The sequence below is a fragment of the Corapipo altera genome, unplaced genomic scaffold (genome assembly GCF_003945725.1).
Source record: "Corapipo altera isolate COAL_440 unplaced genomic scaffold, ASM394572v1 22b, whole genome shotgun sequence".
NCBI classification, from domain to species: domain Eukaryota; kingdom Metazoa; phylum Chordata; class Aves; order Passeriformes; family Pipridae; genus Corapipo; species Corapipo altera.
This window is the reverse complement of record NW_020884876.1, coordinates 4,556,668-4,578,995: the sequence shown is the minus strand read 5'-3', so window position 1 is coordinate 4,578,995 and position 22,328 is coordinate 4,556,668. Positions and strand designations below refer to the sequence as shown.

Genomic DNA, 22,328 nt, shown 5'->3' with positions numbered 1-22,328 from the left:
ATGCAGCAATCCTTCAAAGAATCATTACTTTGTCGGTTTCAGAAAAAACACAGAACTTAAACTCTCATTAGGAATAAAACATTGGTACCCTTATTCTTACCTAATTTCCAAGTTATTTAATGAATTGGCATGCAACAAATACCTTCCCTCTGAATGGGTATTACAACACACAGTACCCAGGTGAGAGACTTTAACAGACACCAGAATTTCCAGGATCTCTGAAACAGCATTCTGGTAGTTTGGGGAAGTTTGCATGACACAGCTAAGCCCAGTTGCCAAAGGAAAAGAAACTTTTGCAACTGTGATGTCTTGCTTAGCAACTTGACTACTTTTTAATCAACTTAAGAAAGATGAAAAAAAATTCTTAGAGAAAAGTGACATTCCTACACATTTCAAAGCAGTGATTCTAATGAAAGAAAAGCTGTGATTAAAGTTCTACTGTTAATAGTTGTTTTGGAGTATGGACTGCTTGCTTAACACATGGAAGCCAAACCACGATACTTCTAATTAGGAAACAAAAGAAATTGAGGTGTTTTTCATGAACAGAATTCATCTAAAAATGCAAACACATTGGTAATAAGAACTATTTTCTGAACTCCCAAATATCTCTTTAGTTTTTGCTCTCATTCTGATGCTAAGCAGATATGGGATATATCTCATTGGTCTTTAAAAAAACCCCAACAGTCTAAGGTAAAATATGTACCTAGATTGTTGCCATATACCTATTCCACAGTGTGGGAGTGTGATGATCTTCACACCGTTGGTGTTCTGTCAATGAGTGGTCATGGCAAAACAAGAAAGACAGTTACTGTATAGTACACCATAAGTTTTCCTTATAAATTATAGAGATGGAAGAGCTGAAATTAGCCATTCAGCTGAGCTCACGTTGTTGGTGTTATTTAAATCATGGTTTAAAACATATATGTAAAATATTACAAACTCAGAAGATGTTTTTAATTTCTTAGTCAGGACCTGTGGTATTTTCTCTTTTGGAATTTCGAAGTGTTCTTTTGATTGGATTTCAAGCTATGAGGCAAAAAAGGTAGTTTCACCTGAATACTGAAGTGCTGGAAGCAGAAGTGAAGACAGACAGACTTTACTATGACACTAGTTTCCAAACAGACTATGCTGAAATCAAACAGCTGCGAAAAACACAGACAAAAAAAAAAGTTTATTTTGTAGCAGAAGAAGGGGAGGTGCAAATTTCCCCCAAAGCTACAATCCAATTAACAACAACAGGGGAATGTGAGAATAATCCTGTGTTTCATGTAATTGTCTTCCCCAAGCAAACTGGATACTGCCCCTAACTCTGCTACACAGAGTTCAAGAGATATGTATTAAGCTGTTCCAGGTACAGGTTTTGCAATGACAACTGACTGCAAATTCCACAGTAAATTAAGTAAATTTTTTTGGATTTGCAATTGCAGAGAAACTTGTCAAGTACTAGGGAAATATCCGTATATTTGCAATGCAGTTTTTTTAATGCTAATTAACCAGGAAGCTGAGACATACTAGGCAGGCATGAACAGGCATGCAAAATTGAGCATGAAAAATTAGTCTATATGATTGAGTAGTTAGGTACATGCCAGAGAGGAAAGCCATGCTGTTCTTTCTTGCCAAAGTAATTTTTAGTACCTTCTGAAGCACAGTCTGTATATCAATTTATAAACCTTAACCCTTACTTTAAAAAGAGGTATCTGAATGAACACAGTATAAAGAAACAGATTCAACCGATTGAATGAAAAAGTTTATTTCTTGACTACAACTGTAGGTCTCTGAACTCCTTTCAAACTACACTTTAGTGAACACTGGATTATTCTTGAGAGAAAGACTGCCAGCTAATTGCCAAAACTTGAACAAAAGAAAATGAAGCTGCAGCTGCCATTATGGGCCAAAGTCACATTTGTAGTAATGGACTTGTGTATGGTTATTTGTATGTCAGGATTTTTTTCCTTATAACAGCAACAACAAAATTATACTTGTGTGACACACATAACTGTTTCAAATACTCTGAAGTTTTATCAAGTAAGTTTTATAACAAATTTTTTATTACACATCATGTAGCAGAAACAGCCACATATATGCCTGCACATCCTGGGGTTTTATCCTTTGCCACTATGTGATGGTGAACCAAAACAAAACCTTAAGAATTAATATTCTTTATTAAAAACAATTTTATGTACCAAATTATGCAGGTACATAAAGTATCAACATTTAAGTCAGTGAAAAGGGAGAAAAATTTTCACTACCACAAGAGTTTTGTTATCCTGTTCAGATTTAGGTGTAACTTATTATCTGATGTTGTTGTAATAGGATATCATTTCAATTATCTAAAGCTCTAAATCTGACATTGTAGCTTCATTACATAGTCTCGCTCCACAGCATTACATATTAATATTACTCTCGGGATAAAGAGAACATCTCATCAAATTTTTTAAGAAAACAGAATTTTAGGCTGGCATGGATTGAGGGAAACTTTCTTTAAATCTTGTTTTTCCAAAACAGTTTTTTTTAGTGTGTTGTTTAAACTCTCTTCTCCTCATTCTTCTACAGGCCAACTTAGTAACTTTGACTATAATGGAAAACTGAAATCTACATGAGAGTTTTCTCAATGGAAAAGACATGCTTATTATCTTCTTCCCAGTACAATCTCTCTCATTTGGTCTTTCTGCTGATTAACATTTAAAATCACAAAGAAGCAGTCATTTGGAGAAAGAGACTATGGAAAAATACAGGTCTCCTAACATGATTCTACAAAACCTTCAAAATAGAACTGAATACCTATAAAAAAGGGTCAAAACTAAATTTTTAATAAGTTTTGCTGTACTGTTTTTAAAATTCCTCTCAGTTTTCTAGAATAAGCCTATAGTAATCAGAATTGTACAGCTCAGTTAATAAAAAAAAGGTTCAGTGTTGCCCAGAGCAATTTTTTGCATGGTATATTAGGTCTAGTTAGCAAATTGGAAGAAACACTGCTGACATGACATAGAAAATGAATCCTTTAGCAGAACAAATTGAGAATAAAGGAATCACTCCATGTCTGGAATATAAAATTTGAGATTAGGCACACCTGACAAATAGGAATTTATTTCACAATAACAAACGCTTTAAATCCACAATTTATGAAGGCAGTTATAGGAGCCACTTATTTAAATTCATTGCTTAATGCACTGGCAGATGCTTCCTAATCATTAGAATGTAAGAGTTTGAGAACATTTTTTCAAAGGATGTGCTACGCCATTAGGCATCTTGTACTTCAACAACTATCAAATTTGTGATGATGTTTTTTATAAAGTTATGTTTATGATGGCAGGCATTCACTTAACATACTATAAAAACCAATAGCTAAAAATTTTATGTTATGACACAAAACCTCGGACCTATTTGCTGTGTTAACCTTAGCAAGTATTCCAGTTGGCAATGAGTACAAATCAAATACTGTTGTCAGCAGGATGAGTTGCATTTCAAGTTCCTTCCCATCAGCTGTCTCCAAGAAAAAAAAACAAATAGTGGAGCATCACTATTGCACCACAGGATTGCAAAAACCAACACAAGTCTTAAAGACATCCAGCATTATCAATAGATTTAAGCTTATACTAAATTATCTTAAATGTTAGCTTTACTAAAGAAGCAATAAACATTAATACCTGGAGGGGGATCAATTGAACATTGGATGTCCATGTATTTGGGACAAGGAAAACCAGGAATTATTTGATGCCAAATGAAAAATTCTATTAAGATATTATAAGTGTTTGTTCATATGAGACTTTGATACTTGCACTACAGTATACAAGGAATTTAAGAATATTACAAGTACTGAATTGTGAACATGTAGAATGCTTGCAGCTCAGAAAAGAGAGAATAAGCTTAGCCTTATTCTACAAATACCAGAAGTCTGAGTTATTCAATGCTCAATTATTGTGCCTAGATACATAAAATAACAAAGTTGTACCTTCAGAACACACTTAGTGTTTCGAAATAAATAAATTACAGGCAACCAAAGTGGACTGAAATGCAAAGTAGAATTTTGAGAGTGGATACAATACCTCATGATACATTATCCTCTTTTCTCTGCAGTAACAGAGAAGAAAACTTGGGTTCAGTAGACCACGGCTTTGCAGAAATGAGGGCAGCTTGCAAGTAAGTATTACTAATTTGGGCAAAGTTGTTGAAAAACAAAGAACTTAAGATGGCTCACTTTTTAGAACAGCATATTAATTAACCAGAAAAAGGCAAAATACTGATGTGAACAACAAACTTTACATTAAGAGCACTCATATGTTCAAAGTAGAAACACTGTGATGCCTGAAGTAGGCAGATAAGAACATACTAAGAAGAAAAGGCGAAGAGAAAGAGCAACAGCCTGCCTGAGAAGGACACTGAATACACAAAAAAGAGAGGAAAAGGCTAAAAATAAATAAAGAAAAGAAAAAAACAGAGAAGTTAAATTGCTCAGAAACATTTCCGGAAAGCTGACATACCACAAAGGAGTTCACAGTGAGTAAATCCAGGGAGATGTATAAGGTTTTGAAGACTTTTATGGGTTAAACTGCAAATGAGAGATGGAGTAGAACAGAAATACCACTGTAAGAAACCATACAAAGAAGAATCACAACACAGTACTGATTAAGCAAGCAACAGAGTATCGCAGTGAAATATAAATATAATCTAAAATATATACATAGATTTTCTTCCAATTAAAGCACAAACAGAAAAGTTCTAGGTTTGAAAAAATGTTTCTATTGATGTTCTCAGGCTGAATGGCAGTGAAGAAGTGCTTTCAGTCTATGCAGTTCAGATATGTGGACAACACTGACATGCTTCCCAAGATCAGCAGTAAGTGAAAAGAATTAAAAAAGGACACAATATTCTTTTGTGCTTGTATTTAGTGCTTTTGTGTTGAAGATGGTTCTGAAAAGAATTTATGAAACAATAAAAGCAGAAATATTAATTGAAGAGAAAAATAATACACTTTATACAAGAATTAAAACATTCTTTTAATAATGTTAAATATATGTTTATACTAATACTACTACTGTTATTTATTAATATAATATTTCTATATAATATATTGAACCATGGCATTACATTGAATAGTCTGCTGCAAAGTTGCAGATATAAAAACATCAGCTGTCTAGGAAGGTGTAAAACAAAGTTAGTATTATCTCACCTGTAAAATGTTGTAATATAGGTAGAAAAGTCTGGAATACTTTTTCTCTGTAATTCTATATATGCATATAGTGCATAGATTATTTCATCATATGAGGAACTATAAGAATAGGTCAATAATTTTCATGTACAAGGAAGAAAAATTTTACATCCCAAGACACAAAAAAACCTCCACAAACAAACAAACAAATAAACCCCCCAAAAAACAAAAAAAAAAAAACCAAGGTAATAAAAAAAAAAAAGAGTAAAAATTGAAGATTCTATATGAAGGAGAAAAACTGAATAAGTTAAGGACTGTATGTTGTCTAGTAAATTAAGATTTGGAATTGTTGAAATTAAAATTAATGCAGAAGAACAGCCTAACAAACTGATCAAAGATCTGGAAGCATTGTCAGAGAGGTCTGCATTCAAGCACATTTTTAAAAATGTTCCATTTATGAACATTTATATCATATTTTAGGTGGCTTAAGTAGTTATAAATTTAGCATTGAGATACTTACATATACTACAGTACTAGATGACTGAGTTCCTTGAGAACATTCATAAACTTTATCAAATTTGAGGTCATTATATATTATTTTCCTCTTTTCTTGGCATGTAGAATGGTCCAAGTTTTGTATTTTAAATTATCTACATTACAGTTGAACTATTATATTTTAAATTTTCTGTTAAAGAAGTACTTTTCCCCCAAACTTTTGTTCTAAGTCAAAAACTTTTGTACTCTATTTGTGGCACCCATAGCAGCTATGTGGAAATTAATAACAAATAAAACCACCTAGCACAGGAAAACTTACTGCATATATGGTAAACCTAAGACATGGTTCTCAAACATAGTGGCAGAAAAGAGAATGGATGTCTGGGCTTCCAAAGTTAGCATGAAGTTAGGATACAAAACACAGCCTTCACATATGTGATGGCAAAGAATTGTTTGCTTACACACCAAGTGCCTTCAGTCCCATTGTACACAGGCTCGGGCATTGTATGCAAATACATAGCACTGATATTTTTCACTGACACTTTAGTCACAACAGAATTTCAAGATAACATGTCAAATCCAATTATAATTTAAGATATTTTAACACATATGGTATTTTCTTAATAATTGACAGTGCTTGTAGTCCACTGAAACTAAGTAAAAACTCCAAGTTCGCATTTTAGATGTGAACTGGAGTGAAACTTATTCACTAGCTGAGCCTGAATGAAGGTCTAACAGGCAGAACACTGCATCAACTTGTGTATTTTGCCAAATTTATTTAATTCACTAATTTCCTACTGAATGAGACCAGGAAGTTCTAGTGTGGTCTTTCCTGCTTTCTCTAAATTAATTACAACAAAATTCCAGTCAACGATTCCAAGAAACCTCAGTGGTTTTGTCAGTTTTCAAAGCTTATCTATACAGGCAGACTTGCCTTAAATTTAACAACACGTACATTTAATCTGAAGACTGTTTCTCCACACATCCCATCACATACGTACAAAGGGTTATTCCCAGTGTCAGAGGAGCAGTTGGCTTCACAATGAATTTTGTCCCCTTTCACCTCTATGGACTTTCACAATTCCTTTCAGTTCTTACAGACTAATTAGGTAATTATTTTAGCACAAACAGTGATTTCTCAAAGTATCTTTTAATTAAGAACGAAAAAGAAGAAAGTTTGATACACACCTCTCTGGTTTATACATGATATGAAGGCCTAGTTAAAAAACCTCAAGGTGACTTTGACCTAAGCAGATTTCCAGTCCCATGATACTTGTAGAAGAACAGAAGTTTCTTCGCACCTGAAATAATTTGGGTGAAATGCTGATTCAAAAGAAGTCAATAAGCATTTTGCTATTGATTTCAACAGAGCCAATACTTCATTCTGATTGTTCATTGGTGATAGAATTTCAGAACATTAATATTTAGAAAGATATATAATATCGAGTAAGCCACATAATTGCATAGAAAAAGCTATAAAGTAAAACCATTTACTCTATATTAAAGAATTTCAATACAACATTTATTTCTACATAACATTTAGCTGCAGTAGACTAAACTGGCTGTCACAAGAAAAAAGAACTCAAGCTTTCAATATAAAAGAATAGGTTCTCAAATAACCTCAGGCAAGAGATTCAGCAAGTAAACTGCCAGCCACATTTTGGAGGTAAAAAATGTCTTTCTCCTGAGTTCCTTCTAAATTGACCTGGAGAGTACTTATTTAATGACCCAAAATATGGCTTACACTAAGCGACTGAACAAGAAAAAAACATGTAGGGGAAGCTTCATGACATCTTTCTAATTATCCACATCCAGTCTGGTATCACACACTTTGCATTTGAAGTTTCTCTGAGGCGAGGTCTTTTCTCTGCCCCCTAACAGAATACTTCTTTTAATTTTTACTTTTTTTTTTTTCCATCATAAGTGAACTATTACTTGCATACTCCAAAAGGTAACTAACAGATGAAGCCCTGACTTCTACTGCTGTGTCTACCTCCACAAGGAACAGGGATGGCTAGAAGCTACTGTACATAATGTATGTGCTCACCCTTCTCAAAGATTATGAAGGGAAGTAGATATGATCACTCATCAGGAAGAAAACAGATGATCACAGTCCTCAAAGTACTACCTGTACGATCTCTCAGTAGGAGAAGTCTACAATCCCACCTAAGCACCTTTTACATGTCCTAAAACCCCCTTAAATGATAGGGAATGTAGCATCTGCCTTGACAAAGTACTCCAAAATATAAACTGCACTAGGAAGTACATTTTTATATCTTCGCCTGAACAGTTTAAGAGCTATCTGTTACTGAACATCTTTCCTGTTTTTAAGTATATATCTCCAGTGATCCATATTCCCTCAAAAGCTAATCTGAACAGCTGGCATGCATTGCAACTGCACGCATTAGCAGGATTACATATTGCTCCCTACCAGTCCACATTTTTCCCTTCCTCTTTACACCTTGCTAACTCCAAAGAATGTGAATTAGTATATACACCACATAAATGATGTGAGGGCATTCCAGTGTGACACAAAGACAGTTTTAGTGTGACCGCACAGAAGACTCTTCAATCTTGCAATGTAACAACAGGAATCCATTAGCTTCTTTGTAATGGAAATCTTTATTCTTGTGGCAACACAGTATTTTCACATCTCTTGAAGTACACATACCTGAATAATTTGCAGTCAAATTTTACTCTACTATTTCATTAAATTCTCTGGACAAAAGGAAGAATTACTTTGCATCTGAAAGTCATCTTTTCACACACTCAAAGACAGATGCTATTAATGACACTACAGTTTAATATTGATGTTTAGGTTATGACTTAGAATGGTTCCTTTAAACCTCTCCCTAAGACAGTGCCTCCTCAAAACATGCTTCTGGTTTCAGGCAGACTGCCTTGAAGTACCATCTTAAGGGGGTTTAACAGGTATAAATTTGAACAGCAGCTTTTTGAAAGCTGAAAACGTAATACGCAGCAAAGAGATCCACAGTTGTCTAACACGTAGAAACATTTTATTTGAAAATGTCACCCTCAAATTTATTTTAAATAAATGCAGCACTCAGATCAGTTTATCATTCCTTCTACAAAAGTACTTCCATACTTAAGCTCACTTTGTGTCATGGTCTGAGCTTTTTTGAAATTGTATTTAAGCTGTGCATGAAACACTGTACTTATAGCAGTAAAAGTGCTTTTCTCTTCTAATAATCTTAAACTGTTTGCTCTTTCGTCCAGTGAGTGTCTAGAGGTTGTTTTGATTATGCTACTCTAAGCAAAAGACCTTGCTCCTGAATAGAAACAGTCTGCCTAAAGCCAATCATTTTACAGGCATTTTAGTTCTACAGGAGAAAACGTATGACCTGCTTTTTAATTCACGTCACTTTACAAGTTTTTTCCAACAGAGCGATAGAGTGGCAGATTACACTCTTGCACAGTTCTTCTGCATAGAACTCCACTTAGATAGCAGCTGACCCTTCTCTGTCCTTCCAAATAACTTAAGGCCAACAGCAAACTGTCAAGCTCTTGGAAAGAGACAAAGAGTAAATAGCAAAGATGATATAATAAACCCCTCTAAGATATCACTGATTTTCCTTCACCTCAAAAAGTAAAAATTTACACCTGTTCTTTCCTTATTCTGTCATGACAGCTTATTAGACCTCATTTTGTAACTTCTTCAAATCTACTTGATGATGAAACTTTCATCAGTTCAAGTGGGCTGTCAGCAATAGCACTCATGCCTGTTGATGCCTTCAAGGGATTTGAATAGATACATGAGGCAAGACTTCCCTCTATTGCCATGCTCCTCTCTCCAATGTGTCATATTTAATCATGTCTGCACTCCTACATATTACATCCTATAGTATCACTCTGTCAACTAGACAAAGGCTATGCCCTATGAGAAAGGCTGCTCTGTCAGGCCTGGCCAATGTCATATTGCCAATGAGATCTCTTCCAGCAGTGGGAAAGCTCTGTTTCCCCTCAAAGATCCTTCCTCATTGGTAAAAATTCTTTTAAACTTATTTTCAGACTGATCCTCATTTTATTTGAAAAGTCTTTTTGTAATTCCCTGGTTACTGTTTAATTCATCTGATGGTTACTACACTTTTAACAAAATGCTAGGGCAAATACCTTCTCAACTAGTTTAGGTACTCCATTCACAAACACTTCACACATGTATTCCTATTTTATCAACTGTTATCTAGAGCATTTAGTTCAGTGTGGGCCTTGCAAACACTCCCACACCTTCTTAAAAACTGACATGTTATTCACCACATTCCTGGTACTCCAGTAAGAACATTACCATTCACTTTATTTGAAACTCTTTTAACAGCATAGAACAATAACGTCTAGATTACTAGGAAACACTGGTGTCCCAAAAGTCTTCCTTATTGAGCTTGCCCTGTTAAAAACCTTTTAAGTAGTCAGCAAGTTTTAAAGTCATTAAATGTGTACCTTGTCATTACGCGCAATGCAACTTTAAGAAGTATAATGTAACACTTGAAGTCTTCCAACAAGCTTTACCTCAACTCTCTACTCTTGACAACATACGGCTGATACTATCTTAAATGTACTCATCCTGCCTTTGCCTTTTAACAGCTCAGATTGTCCACTGCCTTCTAGAGTAAACTAAGCAATCTTCCATGTTCTTATTTTGAAAGTCAATTCAATATAAATAAAGTATTCACCAGATATTTCTTATATATTGCATATGTTCTTCAAACTGCTTCCAAAGACAACATGTTATCTTTAAAAAGTAAAGATCATACTATAGTGATCATAAATAGCTTGTAATAGTATTTGTATATTATATACTGAGCTAGCTTTTATTCTGTATATTTACATTCCAGCACTAAACTGTGATGTTCTAACTGGCTTACAATTCAAAACACATCTCAGAAAGAAACACACATTTAATGCCTATTTCCTAAAGAGGAGGTTAGAAATGTGTTTGAAAATTATTTTTTTTCCCCAAAAAATGCTCATAAAAATCTCTAACAGAGACTAGAGTGGAATTTCATACTGTATCAGGACTGACAGAAACATTCAGAATTTAGCTTAACAGTCTGACATATTTATCATTACATTAACATCTAAACTGTATTAAAAACTGCATTTCAGTACGTGCAATGAGAAATTGGCTACACTACAAAAGCACTGATAATAGTGTTATCTCTTCTGTTCCAGCAAATATAACCTCAAAGTGGAAGCTTCCTCTATTGACAATTCAAAGCCTTCTTGAGTATTCACATTACGACTCTGACACTTGCAGGACTGATAAGAGACAAAGTCAGAAAAAGTTTGAAGGTCATTCTTTTTTCTCCCTTGAAACTGGTATTTTTAATATCATCTAGCAACCCTTTTCTGGCAAACTCTCTATTGAGAAATGCACTGGTTTTGGGTAGATATTTAAATGCAACTACTGTACCATTGAAAATGTCCTACTCACTTTTTTTTTAGCTTGCCAAATTAAAATAAAAACATCAGGAATAATAGAACTGACCTTTAAAATGAAAAAAGGAAACACTGCAATTAGGAAACACATCTATACATACCAAAGTGATAGCTGTATTAAAAGATTAAGCTTTAAGTTTTTAAAATTGATTATGTCTAGGATCTATATATCAACTTGAATATGTATTTTTACTAACATTTCAAAGAGTTGTAAAAATTATAAAAATATTAAAGTACTGAAAATTGTGTTTGAAAGTCATATATAAGAGGATATAAAAATATTTCTATAGTATGACCTGTTAAATACAGAAAAATTATATTCATAGTAAATTAAAAAAGCAAGTTACTTTCATAGTATATTAGAAATAAATATATAACAAAGCAGGCCAGGATTCACCCAGTGTAATACTTCAAAATATGACAGAAAATCCACATTGAAATGTTCAAGGGGCACAATATATTTTTAAATTATTATCACATATACATAGCATTTAGGTATTAAGTTACTTTTATAGTTTCTCCGTTGAGAAATTAAATTTGATAATTAAACAAAAATTATATCAAAGTTATCTCTAAAACACATAAAGTTAGTTAAAATATTAAACTGAAGTACTCATTAAAATTACTGTGAATTTGAGTTAGCTATTAATTACATACAGACACGCCCCCCCCCCCCCCCCCATTTAGAATCTCTTCTCAATGCCAAAACTGTTTTACAAATTTGGAATGAAGAAATCAGTTTACCCTTTGGTACAGTCATTTTCTAAACATTTATTCAAAGTGGCATTTTCACTGTCAATAGAAACTTACAAGATTGAAGAGGAAAGATCTTCAGCTTAAGTAGACAAACAAAATATTTTCTCATCAGGCATACAGTCTAGAAAAGCATTTAAGTCAAGATTCTGAGGAGCCTACAGATGTTTATCTTTTCAAGAAATAGAGAAAAGAGCAGTACAGTACTACTAAGACAAAAGCCAAAAAACTCCAAAGTTGTATCTTAGCTTTTGTTCATTTATACACATATTAGCAAGAAATAGATATACATTTATTTAATAACTCTTTATTAGAATATGCATGTTAAAATATAAGGCACACCTCCTCTTAGAAACAGATGTATCAGATACAAATCTGTGACTGAAATATCTACACGGAAGTAAAGCCTCTTGCTTCATATTAAAACAAATTTCAAAATTTGACTGGAAGAATACCACTATTACTGATGTAAAGATGCTTATGTTGAGCTGCTGAAGACTCAAAGGATATGTTTACATTAGAAAGTGGTACATATTAATTCTCCAAACCCAGTATCCACACTGTACACATCTCAAGTGGTTCTATTGCACACTAGTTCCTCTTTGGTCCAGTGGACTGAACAAACCAGTAGCAGCTGGTTGGACTGGTTGGACTCCTACTGTTCACCTTCTCGCAACGTTTCTTGCAAAAGTATCATAAGGTCATGTGTTCCATGTATTGTAAACCAAAATACAGAAGCTGGGAATAAAGGTGCCTGGGTTTCAAAAGAGCAACTCTCAACTGAAAGAGACACTGGTGAGAGTGAACATTTCAGGCTTTGGAGGAGAACAATAAAGTAGAGAGAGAACTCAGACTCCACTCACAGAGAAGGATATAACAAAGCTGAAGAACCAAAAAGCATTCAGAAAAAGAACTTCTTGTGGTAGACTGGAGACTAATTTTTGAGGTAGAATTGAAACAGATACTACTAACAACAGACCTCAGTGATCAGTACATGACACCTGGCAGATTCCATCCTCAGTTACCTACTAGTTCCACAAGAATCAATAATATTTTAAGTGCATTTTTCATATTGAAAAGGACACTGCAAAGACACAGGAAACATAAAATAACTTCAGGTAAAATTACTTGACTTGATTCAGTAAGATAAATTGAAATATTAATGATAACACATTTTAAACTTTCAATTTAAGATTTTTACATTTCTAAAGAGCTCAACTGAAATGGAAAATTAATGAGGGAAATCAGCCACACGAAAAATTTGGTGAACTGAATGAATCAGAGACTAACCGTTGAACTCAGTAAAGTTATCTTGAATCTATATCTCACACATGTTAAAAACAAATAAATAAATAAATAAATTAGTGACCTTTCAGGAAACTATTTCAGAACTGATTAATAATCCCAAATTAAATACAATGAACAATTAGAGCTTGGAAAGAGACTAAATAGCAAATACAGTTCCCTCTTAAAAGGTCAAGAAGCTTAAGGATAAAATGAAAGTTGTCAAGAGGCAAACTGAGGTGGCCATACAAATGAAATGCAAAGAGATAGCTCAAATTTCAGTCATTAAAGCAGAGAACGAGCAAAAAAGTTAATATGCAGTAAAGGGTGGTAATCACCCTGCTTCTGAATTCTGTTTATGATGAATAAAAGTGATACAAGTGTCGACAGCTGACAGAATGCATCTAGACCACATAAAAAGCTGAAGGAAAACTCAAAAAGCAGAATTCTGAAACTAGTAAATAAATCTTAAAGCCAAATAACAATTTTAATTTTTTATGTTTGTATTTGAGCCAAGTCGATCTGACCATGTCATTGCAAATCTACAGAGCAGGATACACAGAAACCAAACCCATCCTGGAAAGAAGGAAGTAGAATTTCAATCACATGAAATGTTTCTAAATAAATTTGGAAATAAAGAACACTTGAACATATGAAAGAACATGAAATACAGCACACTTAATCCAAACAGATAGGTACCAGATCCATCAGGCATCTCTTTCTTAAGGGTGCTCCTGACAAAAAAAACCGTCTTACTGTTTATCTGAACTTTGGCAATTCATTCTGTTATATGTATTCCTTGTATGAAAAGAACTCAGACAGGAAAAAAATATCTACTATATAAGCATGGGTTGAACATGATTCAATACTTTGATCTGCCTATTAAAAAAGTTAAGTCAAAATCAACATACGAAGTGTTGCACTTGTGATTGCCCCAGTAATTGAAAAATTAATGCGAATATAAAAGGTGGTGCAACAGCACTGCAAAGAAGTCTTGGAGCAAAACCTTAATTAATTCAAAGATTTCAATAAGATAGACTTGCTCATGACTGGACAATGTACAAGGGTCCTTCCACTACTGCATACTCACGCAATATGAATTAGGCTTTCAAGTTATTTTATGGAGTAGTGCTATATGAAACGGTGTAGATGGTCGAACGAAAAAAAAAATAAGAGGCAAAGGAGAAGGAAAACAATTCAAAACAATACGATGCATACGGACTAAACTGGTTTACTTGGTACTTATGTTAATAACCCAACATTACATTATTCATTAGCTCTCAAAGAGAGTAAGTTCCACTGAACAGAAGCTCATTAAATATATCAGCAAATGTGTACTGGTGCAATGTATACAGATGTATAGCTGTAAAATCCAGGATTCTGCTGGAAGTTGTTTCTGGGTTTTGTTTTTGATTTTTTTCCTCATTATCCTTTTCTTTTTCAAACTGCTGTTGCATGTTTATTATTCCAGTTGTGCTGTCTGTTTTCAGGATTAATTCTGCCATGTACTATACCTGTTGTCTTTTCTGGAAGGTATGTTCTTCAATTTATACAGAAAATAATCCTCTGAGTAATAGTGGTTTGAATTTCTCTCTAACCTGCTTCTTCTACAATTTTTTTTCTCAGCTTTAAGATGCTTGTTTGGAGGGATTTCAATTGTTTATTCTTCAGTAAATGAAGCTTTCCAATATTTTAGCAGGGTTAAGGAATCATGAAATTAAACAAACAGGATTTCTCCTGTTTGTTTAAGAAATACAAATTAAAGTTGAAGAAGAAATACAAATTAAAGTTTTTGTACTGTTTCTATTTTTGCAGTTACTCAAGTTTTGCAAAATATTTGCAGGCCTGAATTTAATCTCCTGGTTGTTAAGGGATGAGAAGAATACAGTGGAAAGACCACAGGCCTCTGTGAGCAACACCTCAAATGGCATATACATTCACATCACATCCTTGTGGTTCGGTATTTTCCAGAGCTAATTAATAACTGTAAGTGACCAATTATTGGGATTTTAAATGACTAACAGCTGAAATTTAATTCAATTTTGTTCTTTAATCAATTCTTAAAATCCATGATTAAGCTGTGCACCTGATCTAATGCTTGCATCACCTCCATTTACTGTAGCATACTTCTAGTTAAATGCACATTCAGAAGGTAAAGTAGCTAACACTGCCAAAAGTCTCTCCAGTTCTTTCCAGGGCCATACAAAAGGGTTGTGAGTTCTACCATGTCCAAATAGTTCTGCACATTTCCAGCACTCAATTTTGAAGCTTTGATTTTACACCCAAGGCATTTTAATGGTAGCATACCTACATGTCTTCTAAAGGCAATCTATGTCTTTTTTTCCTCATTTCCCACATTAATAATATCTTAAATTACAGCACTGGACAAGACCAGATGGTGTTTATTCAATCATTATACCATTCATTGAATTGTTCTCTGTCTAAAAACAAAATTAAAAAAGCAATAATAGAACTACTGTGAAAAAATTACTTCTTCAATGATTCTGGTATTGACCCACACAGAAGACTATGAACAATTCCTACTTTTATATATCTAAGGAGGATTACTCTGGTTAATATGAACTATGGAATACATTTTTTTTGTTTGAAATGTTTTTAGAACCAAATTCCTCTTTCATTCTATTAACCTGTATTAGAAGTGTGAGGGGTTGGTAAATGCAGAGAACTTCCCTCTTTTAAATGGTAATGCCATTTTTAGTACATGTAGAACATTTTGCTATGCTAAGTGACCTCAGGACCTAAGAACATGAAGGAGATTATTTAATGCTTTTGTTTACTGCTCAAAAGCTAGACTTGCAAGATTACCAGTAAAGAACTTTTTTAATTTGCACTGTACCTGAAGTTACAGTGCTCCAGCCTTTAACACCTTGAGTATAAATATTAATGATGGACTTTTAAGGGGAACAGTGCAAAATGCCTCTTTGCAGTACAAATATATACAAAAGAACTACAGTCTGTTTCTAATAAATATGAAAGTTTGATTCTGGGAGTACTGAATACTAAGAACAGGTGATGTACACAAAATCTGCTTCTCAACCCACTTTTGTGCATAATATTAGCTGAACACAAGATGCCTTTAAAATCTTTAAAGAGCAGATCAATCTCAGTTGTGTTACGCAGAAGCAAACTCTCCTGAGAAGGGCTACAGTTCTGCAATGGCTTTTTAAGGGATAGACAAATGTGTTTGTCTAAAGGCTAGTGCAAAACAAAAATAATTTCTTGTGTAAAGGTTACTACTTTGTGAACTTGATTCTCAACAATGTGGACATAAAGTAAGTTTGAATGCTGACCAGAAATGAGGATAGAAGTTAAATTACCTCCTTATCATACTCCAAGAATATGGGTAAAGCAGTTGGAGAACAGTAATTCCCTTACAAACATTTTTGGGGAGTTTGATAAACACAGCCTGCCAGTTACACAGTCACTGCAAGACAACTGACTTAGCAACATCTACTTCTAAACATAAGTATTGATAATGCAACAGCCATGTAAGCTAGTCTTGTGAGCAGGATCTAACTGGAACTAATGAAAAAAACCCAGAAACAAACAAACAAACAAAAACCAAACCAAACCAAACCATCTAAATTTTCACCCAATACTTTAGAACAGAATCCCAATAGTTTGAACTTGTCCTTTGGACATACGACCAGAAAGCTTTAACATTACTAACAAATGTTGTATAGCATTTTTGATGACATAAGCATCATAGAATCTGCAAAATAGTTTTTATATTTCCAAGATATTTTACAATGACTATCAAGAAGACAAATATATATATATATATACACACATTCAATTTCTTTTATAATTACAACCATTACAATAAACAGAAGTACAATGCCAGCCAAAGAATATTAGATAAATAAACTGTATAAATTAATCTGAAAAATGCAAAAAAATTAGGAAATAATGTCCTTAATTTATTGAAATATTCTCATTGTTTGTTCAAAAGCTGAACAAAATTTCATTTCTGCTATTGAAGCATTACTGTGCCAAAAGAAAAACGGATACACATATGTTGCTTCAAGTTGATTTTCAGAGTTGTTTTGAATAGGTCTGCTGTTATAAAAATTAGTGATAATTTTACCAGTGATTTAGAAAAAAAAAAAGTCACAAAACATCGCCCCCAGTCAAACAACAACAAAAGAAGTTTAACCCAGCAATCAACCCTTCCCTTTACCAGAGTCCCTACTCCCACATTCTGTTCCTATGTACAACCTTCCTAAGTACCAGCTTATTTTATTTTCATTTTTGTATAGCAATAGGTTTTGACTATCTGAGCATACCAGCTGAAGTTCTTCGGTTACTAGGGTTCAGACTCTGTATAACTTTTATGTAATTTTGCTGCTGGGCAATGGGGAAAAAACACAAACTACCTATAAAGAAAAAATTTTTTTAATCTTATGAATGATTCAAGGAACAGAAAAACAAAACCCAGATAATCTGCCATTTAATATTCAGGAACTCAGAAATATTTGATATGTAATAGGTGAGATATACAGTACTACCCTACTGTCTTTTAGAGGCTCAGAAGAATAAACTGCACGTACAATAAAACTTTTAACTTAGTCTTAACTTTTTATTTACCTTTTAATTTAGTCTTTATGTCTTCTTCTACTGTATCTTCCTTCAGGAATAGTCAGTTAACATGAAAGGTTAGTCAAAGAAAGGAATTAATGTTGGCACCAGAGTTAGACAAAAAAAATGTCAGAATAATTTTTGTTTCTGTGAAAACATACAAAAAGCATTTTAAATTTAATAAAATAGCAAGTAGCAAATAACTATTGCCTTGCAGATTAAAAAAAAATAATCAAAAGTTCCTTATCTTCATTAAAAAATAACCACCAGAAAAACATAACCACAATAAAAAGGTGTCTCTCTGAACTGGAGGTTATGGGTGAATTAGTCCATGAAGGACTGTCTGAAGTATGCTGCTTCATTTACATTAACACACTCAAATGCATGTTCCTTCTCTTGACATTGTTCACAGACATAAGAGAAATCTAATCTGCTACACTGAAATGACAGTATTAGAGTTTACTAGCAAAACTATATGGAAAGGTAAGAGCTCATCAACATAAAAATGTGCCAGGTCTATAGCTCTAAAAGGCTCTGCAGAATAGAAAATATTTTGATACTTCCTCAGTAGTTCACAAGATAATTCTCAACTGCTGAAATTTTACTTCAGCACAAGTAACATCTGCACCCTTGTACCATAGATTATCTTTCTACAGGGAACAGATAAGAGTCACTAAAATAATCCATCAAAAATAGTGAAAGATTGAAAGATGTTGTGCAATAGAGAAAATATGTTCCTTTCCTCACTTTGCCCTTCTCCACTCTCAAAGCTGTAAGATTTTAGAAGAAAACAAATGCTTAAGTTCTTTAACAGCTATAGGAAGCATATCTGCATGACTCTATTCAGAGCAGAATCTATACTGAGAAAAAAATATCTGACTACTCCAGGTTTAATTTTTTCTTGTTTCCAGTTTGGATGTTGCAGTGGTATCATAATAATGCTAGTGTCACTTAAGCCAAAGTATGATGACAGGAGCTCTGAAAAGCTGTGCTACTGGGCTAAGTCCATATTTTATTAACGTCACTGTTAAATTCCAATTAAGAACTTGGCTAAATCAGCTTTTACTGAAGAGAAGGATAAAATTTACCTTGACTGTTCTTGAGGGAAATTAAAAACAAAGGACAAAAATAAATTAGAAGGTAAAATTAAAAGAATTCTGTGGATAGTCAAACACTAGAACAGGTTGGGGAATCTCTGACTATGGAGACATTAAAAATTCTCTTAGACAAAGTCCTGAGCAACCTGAATACCTCTGAACAAGCAGCTGGACTAGACAATCTTCAAAGTTACCTTCCAATCAAAATTATTTTAATAGAGAAGCCTCTTATCTTTTAACATCGACACAACCAGTAAAATCTAGGGAGACAGAAAAACTAGATTCCTGTCTGGCATTTAAGCTGAATTTAAAAAAAATGGCTCTTGTTCTAGTAGTAACAGAACAACATGAACCAGTTTTTCCCATGTGGCATTCTGGTTTTCTGTCTTAAAGTATATTTTACTGTATTGCATTATCATTCTATCTCCAGATACCTCATGACTACATATTTGAGGTCTCCCTGATTTCTGACATAAAAAGAGCTGCTCAGCAGAAAACAGCTGTTTCAAATTAAACTAAATAGCTTCTAGGAGCCCATCTACACTTAGCAAAAGGAAGGCAAAGAGTGGTGGACAAGGAGTGTTTATTAGTTGATAGTGGTATCAGTCAATTAAAATTCGATTTCTGTTGTTACAAGAAGCAATTCAAATCTGGTAGGTTGCTTTTTTATTATTTCATTTTATTGGCTTTTATCATGATAGACTACTTGCTGAATGCTTACTTGTCTAAAATCTGGTTTTACTTGATGAGAACATGTTCCATCTTTACTGAGACAAAATAATGGCCCTTGCAATACAATGGCACTATGTGAACTTTTACAGTATGCATGTGTCCAGAATTGACCATTATAAGAATGCAAAGGTTCTAATGCCTCATCTCAGCAACCCTTCCGTCATGACTATTTTCCTACCTCCTTTTCTTCCCACAATAAAAAAAAGAGTTTCCCTGTTCTAGTCTCAAGACAGAAACATGTTATACAGAATGCCAGACACAATCACCCTTGCAATCTCAAGAATTAAGACAGATCTCTTACACAGGTTAATAATTTTCCCAACTGTAGTTTAGATATGATGTTGCCCAGTTGTTAATGGGCAGATCTGTTAACAGAATTAAGATTGTTTTATACTAGTTCTATGCCTTACACTGCCCGTCAACATTTTTGACTAAATCATGACAGAAGTTTAAAGGTTTGAGAAACCTCTACCTCTTGCAGCTTCTGAATAGATTCACTGCTTTTATAATCACAGGAAAGCTATTTCATTAAAAATATTCATAACATAAATAAAGCACAACTCATTTCTCTCCAGTATGTTAACACAAATAATTGGCTACTCCCTTAAAATTTTGAGAAGCATTTCCAACAATAGTATGGTTTTGATTACCATAATATTACACCAAAATATTCCTGTGGTAAAAGTCAGACCAATCTCATACCTTATATTAGGTACTGATATAATAATCTATATCAACTTTTTTTATTCAAAAGCAAGACAAATATATAATAACATATCACACAGTAAACTGACTTTTGTATGCATTGAAACTGCTACCAAACAATGTTGCCACTTGCAGAAAAGTTGCGCATTACAAAGACAATTTTGGCCAACTGTACTTCAAATGTGCTTCCAGATACACTGAAGGCAAAATGTATTTACTGTGACCTACTGAGCTTGAAAGGGAGTAATTCTTTAAAACCGTTTCAAGAAATGGTTCCATATACTTTAATTAGACTGACATGAAAACCTTTGTATCAGAAACCATGAAGAATTAACTTCAGTGACATTTTATCCTGCTTAGCAGTAGAGGGTTAACATGAGTTAAGAATCCCAATATTCTTAGTTCAAATTTTTCAGAGTACCTTAACTTTGCATTGACAAATGCAAAAATGGTACCAGCAGTCAAATATATGTTTCATTTAACTTCAGAAACATTATCACATATCTGTATCAGCAAGAAAAGTGAATAAAGACCAGTGGTTATAAAACTGTTAAAGGTAAGTGATGGGGGGAGGGGGGAAGGATGAATCAACTCTACAGTTGAACAAATATTTATATTTAATGTGATATTATAAGGTATTCTATCTAAAAGATAAATTGCTTCCTAAGGACATAATTTGTGTTATGCTTAAGCAATTTTAACAACCTTTTAAATATAAGACATTAAAAAATATCCAATATAGTGGCAAATAATACCATTGGCTATTCCACAAAGCAGCAACTAATAACTGATAATAAAAACATCATATTTTCCTCTTCACACAAAACTTTTCCAACTTCTAATAATTTCTTCTCAGAGAAGGAAAGGAAATAATGAGTTTTGGAAACCATGTTAATCCAGTATTTTAGATCAAACTTGTCCTTTGCCCTCTTCTCATTTACAGCAAACTTTCAACCATTTTAAAGATACAGTCTTAAGTATACTGCATAATAAAAATTGTGGAATTTGTATGCAAAATAAAACAAAAGGCTGCTAATCCATGGAAAGATATACATAAATGCCTTCTTAGCTATTGCTGCTATTTGATTAAAAGCTGATGAAAATCTAATGAGAATTCTTTGCTATTAGGTCAATTAAACAGCAGCAGAACTACCTCTGCAGAAGGCTCAAAACCATGTAATTGCTTTCTCCATCTCTACTTGTCTCACCACCAGCTCAATTCAGATCAAGTTCTGAATAAAAATCAGAACTTTCACAAGATTTTATACACAGACACCAACAGCATGTTTAGTTATCACACTCAGTCCCAGTAAAACAGGTACCAATTTTAGTGTCACACAGTCAGTAAAGGCCTAATCCTAACAAAATTATTTGGCAAAAGATGAAGATCTCCAGAAATGAAACAGAAATAAAGTATGTGCCAAGACAGAAGACTTGCACCAGTTTCATCAACCTAAACCAGAACTGACATAGTAAACAGTGTGATTCAGCTTTCTACATTAAAATTGATGCTGCTTTCACGTGGATCCAAAACCTGAAATTAGCTGATGGCAATGGGGAATAAAGGAACTAACTGCAACAATCTCAATAAGAGAGCACATCAACCTCACAGAACAGAGCATACTGAAATACAAAAATATGGTTTGAAAGCTTCAAGGAATAAAATCATAGAGTAGTTTAGGTAATCAAGCAAAGAATCATAACCCCAGTTCACAAGCCAAAAATTTTAAGAACTGGTAATGTTACCTGCACAAGATACTGGCAATAGTAAGTAGTGTTGTCTAAGCAGAGCAAACAGCTGTCCTTTTATCTTTTGGAAAAAAAAAAAAAACAAAAAACAAAAACCAACAAAAAACCAACAGGAATTTAAGAAGAAATTGTCATCTAGAATTACAGCAAGAACAAAACATATCATGTGAGATATGTGAGGTAAGGAACGGTTTATGAAGACAGATTATTACCACTTTCAAAGGCTGCTGGAATGTCAGGCCGGTACAGAACTTAACCACTAGCTCCTACGAAGTAAGAAAAACTCAGACCAGTAATTTTGAACCTAAAAA

General features: G+C 33.7%; 1 protein-coding gene across 5 annotated transcripts in view; it reads right to left on the bottom strand.

Annotated features, from left to right (window-relative positions):
* Positions 1 to 22,328, bottom strand: part of TUSC3 (tumor suppressor candidate 3) — a 108,606-nt gene that overhangs the window by 28,539 nt on the left and 57,739 nt on the right. For 2 of the 5 annotated variants that reach the window (XR_003526452.1, XM_027636037.1), the window contains exon 7: positions 4,482 to 4,584. The exons of the other annotated variants lie outside the window; for them this stretch is intronic. Coding sequence is in view for 1 of the 2 variants with exons in the window: in XM_027636037.1 (XP_027491838.1) it covers positions 4,482 to 4,584 (103 nt within the window). In the remaining variant the exon portion in view is untranslated. The remainder of the gene's footprint in view (positions 1 to 4,481; positions 4,585 to 22,328) is intronic. 5 annotated transcript variants of the gene reach the window in all.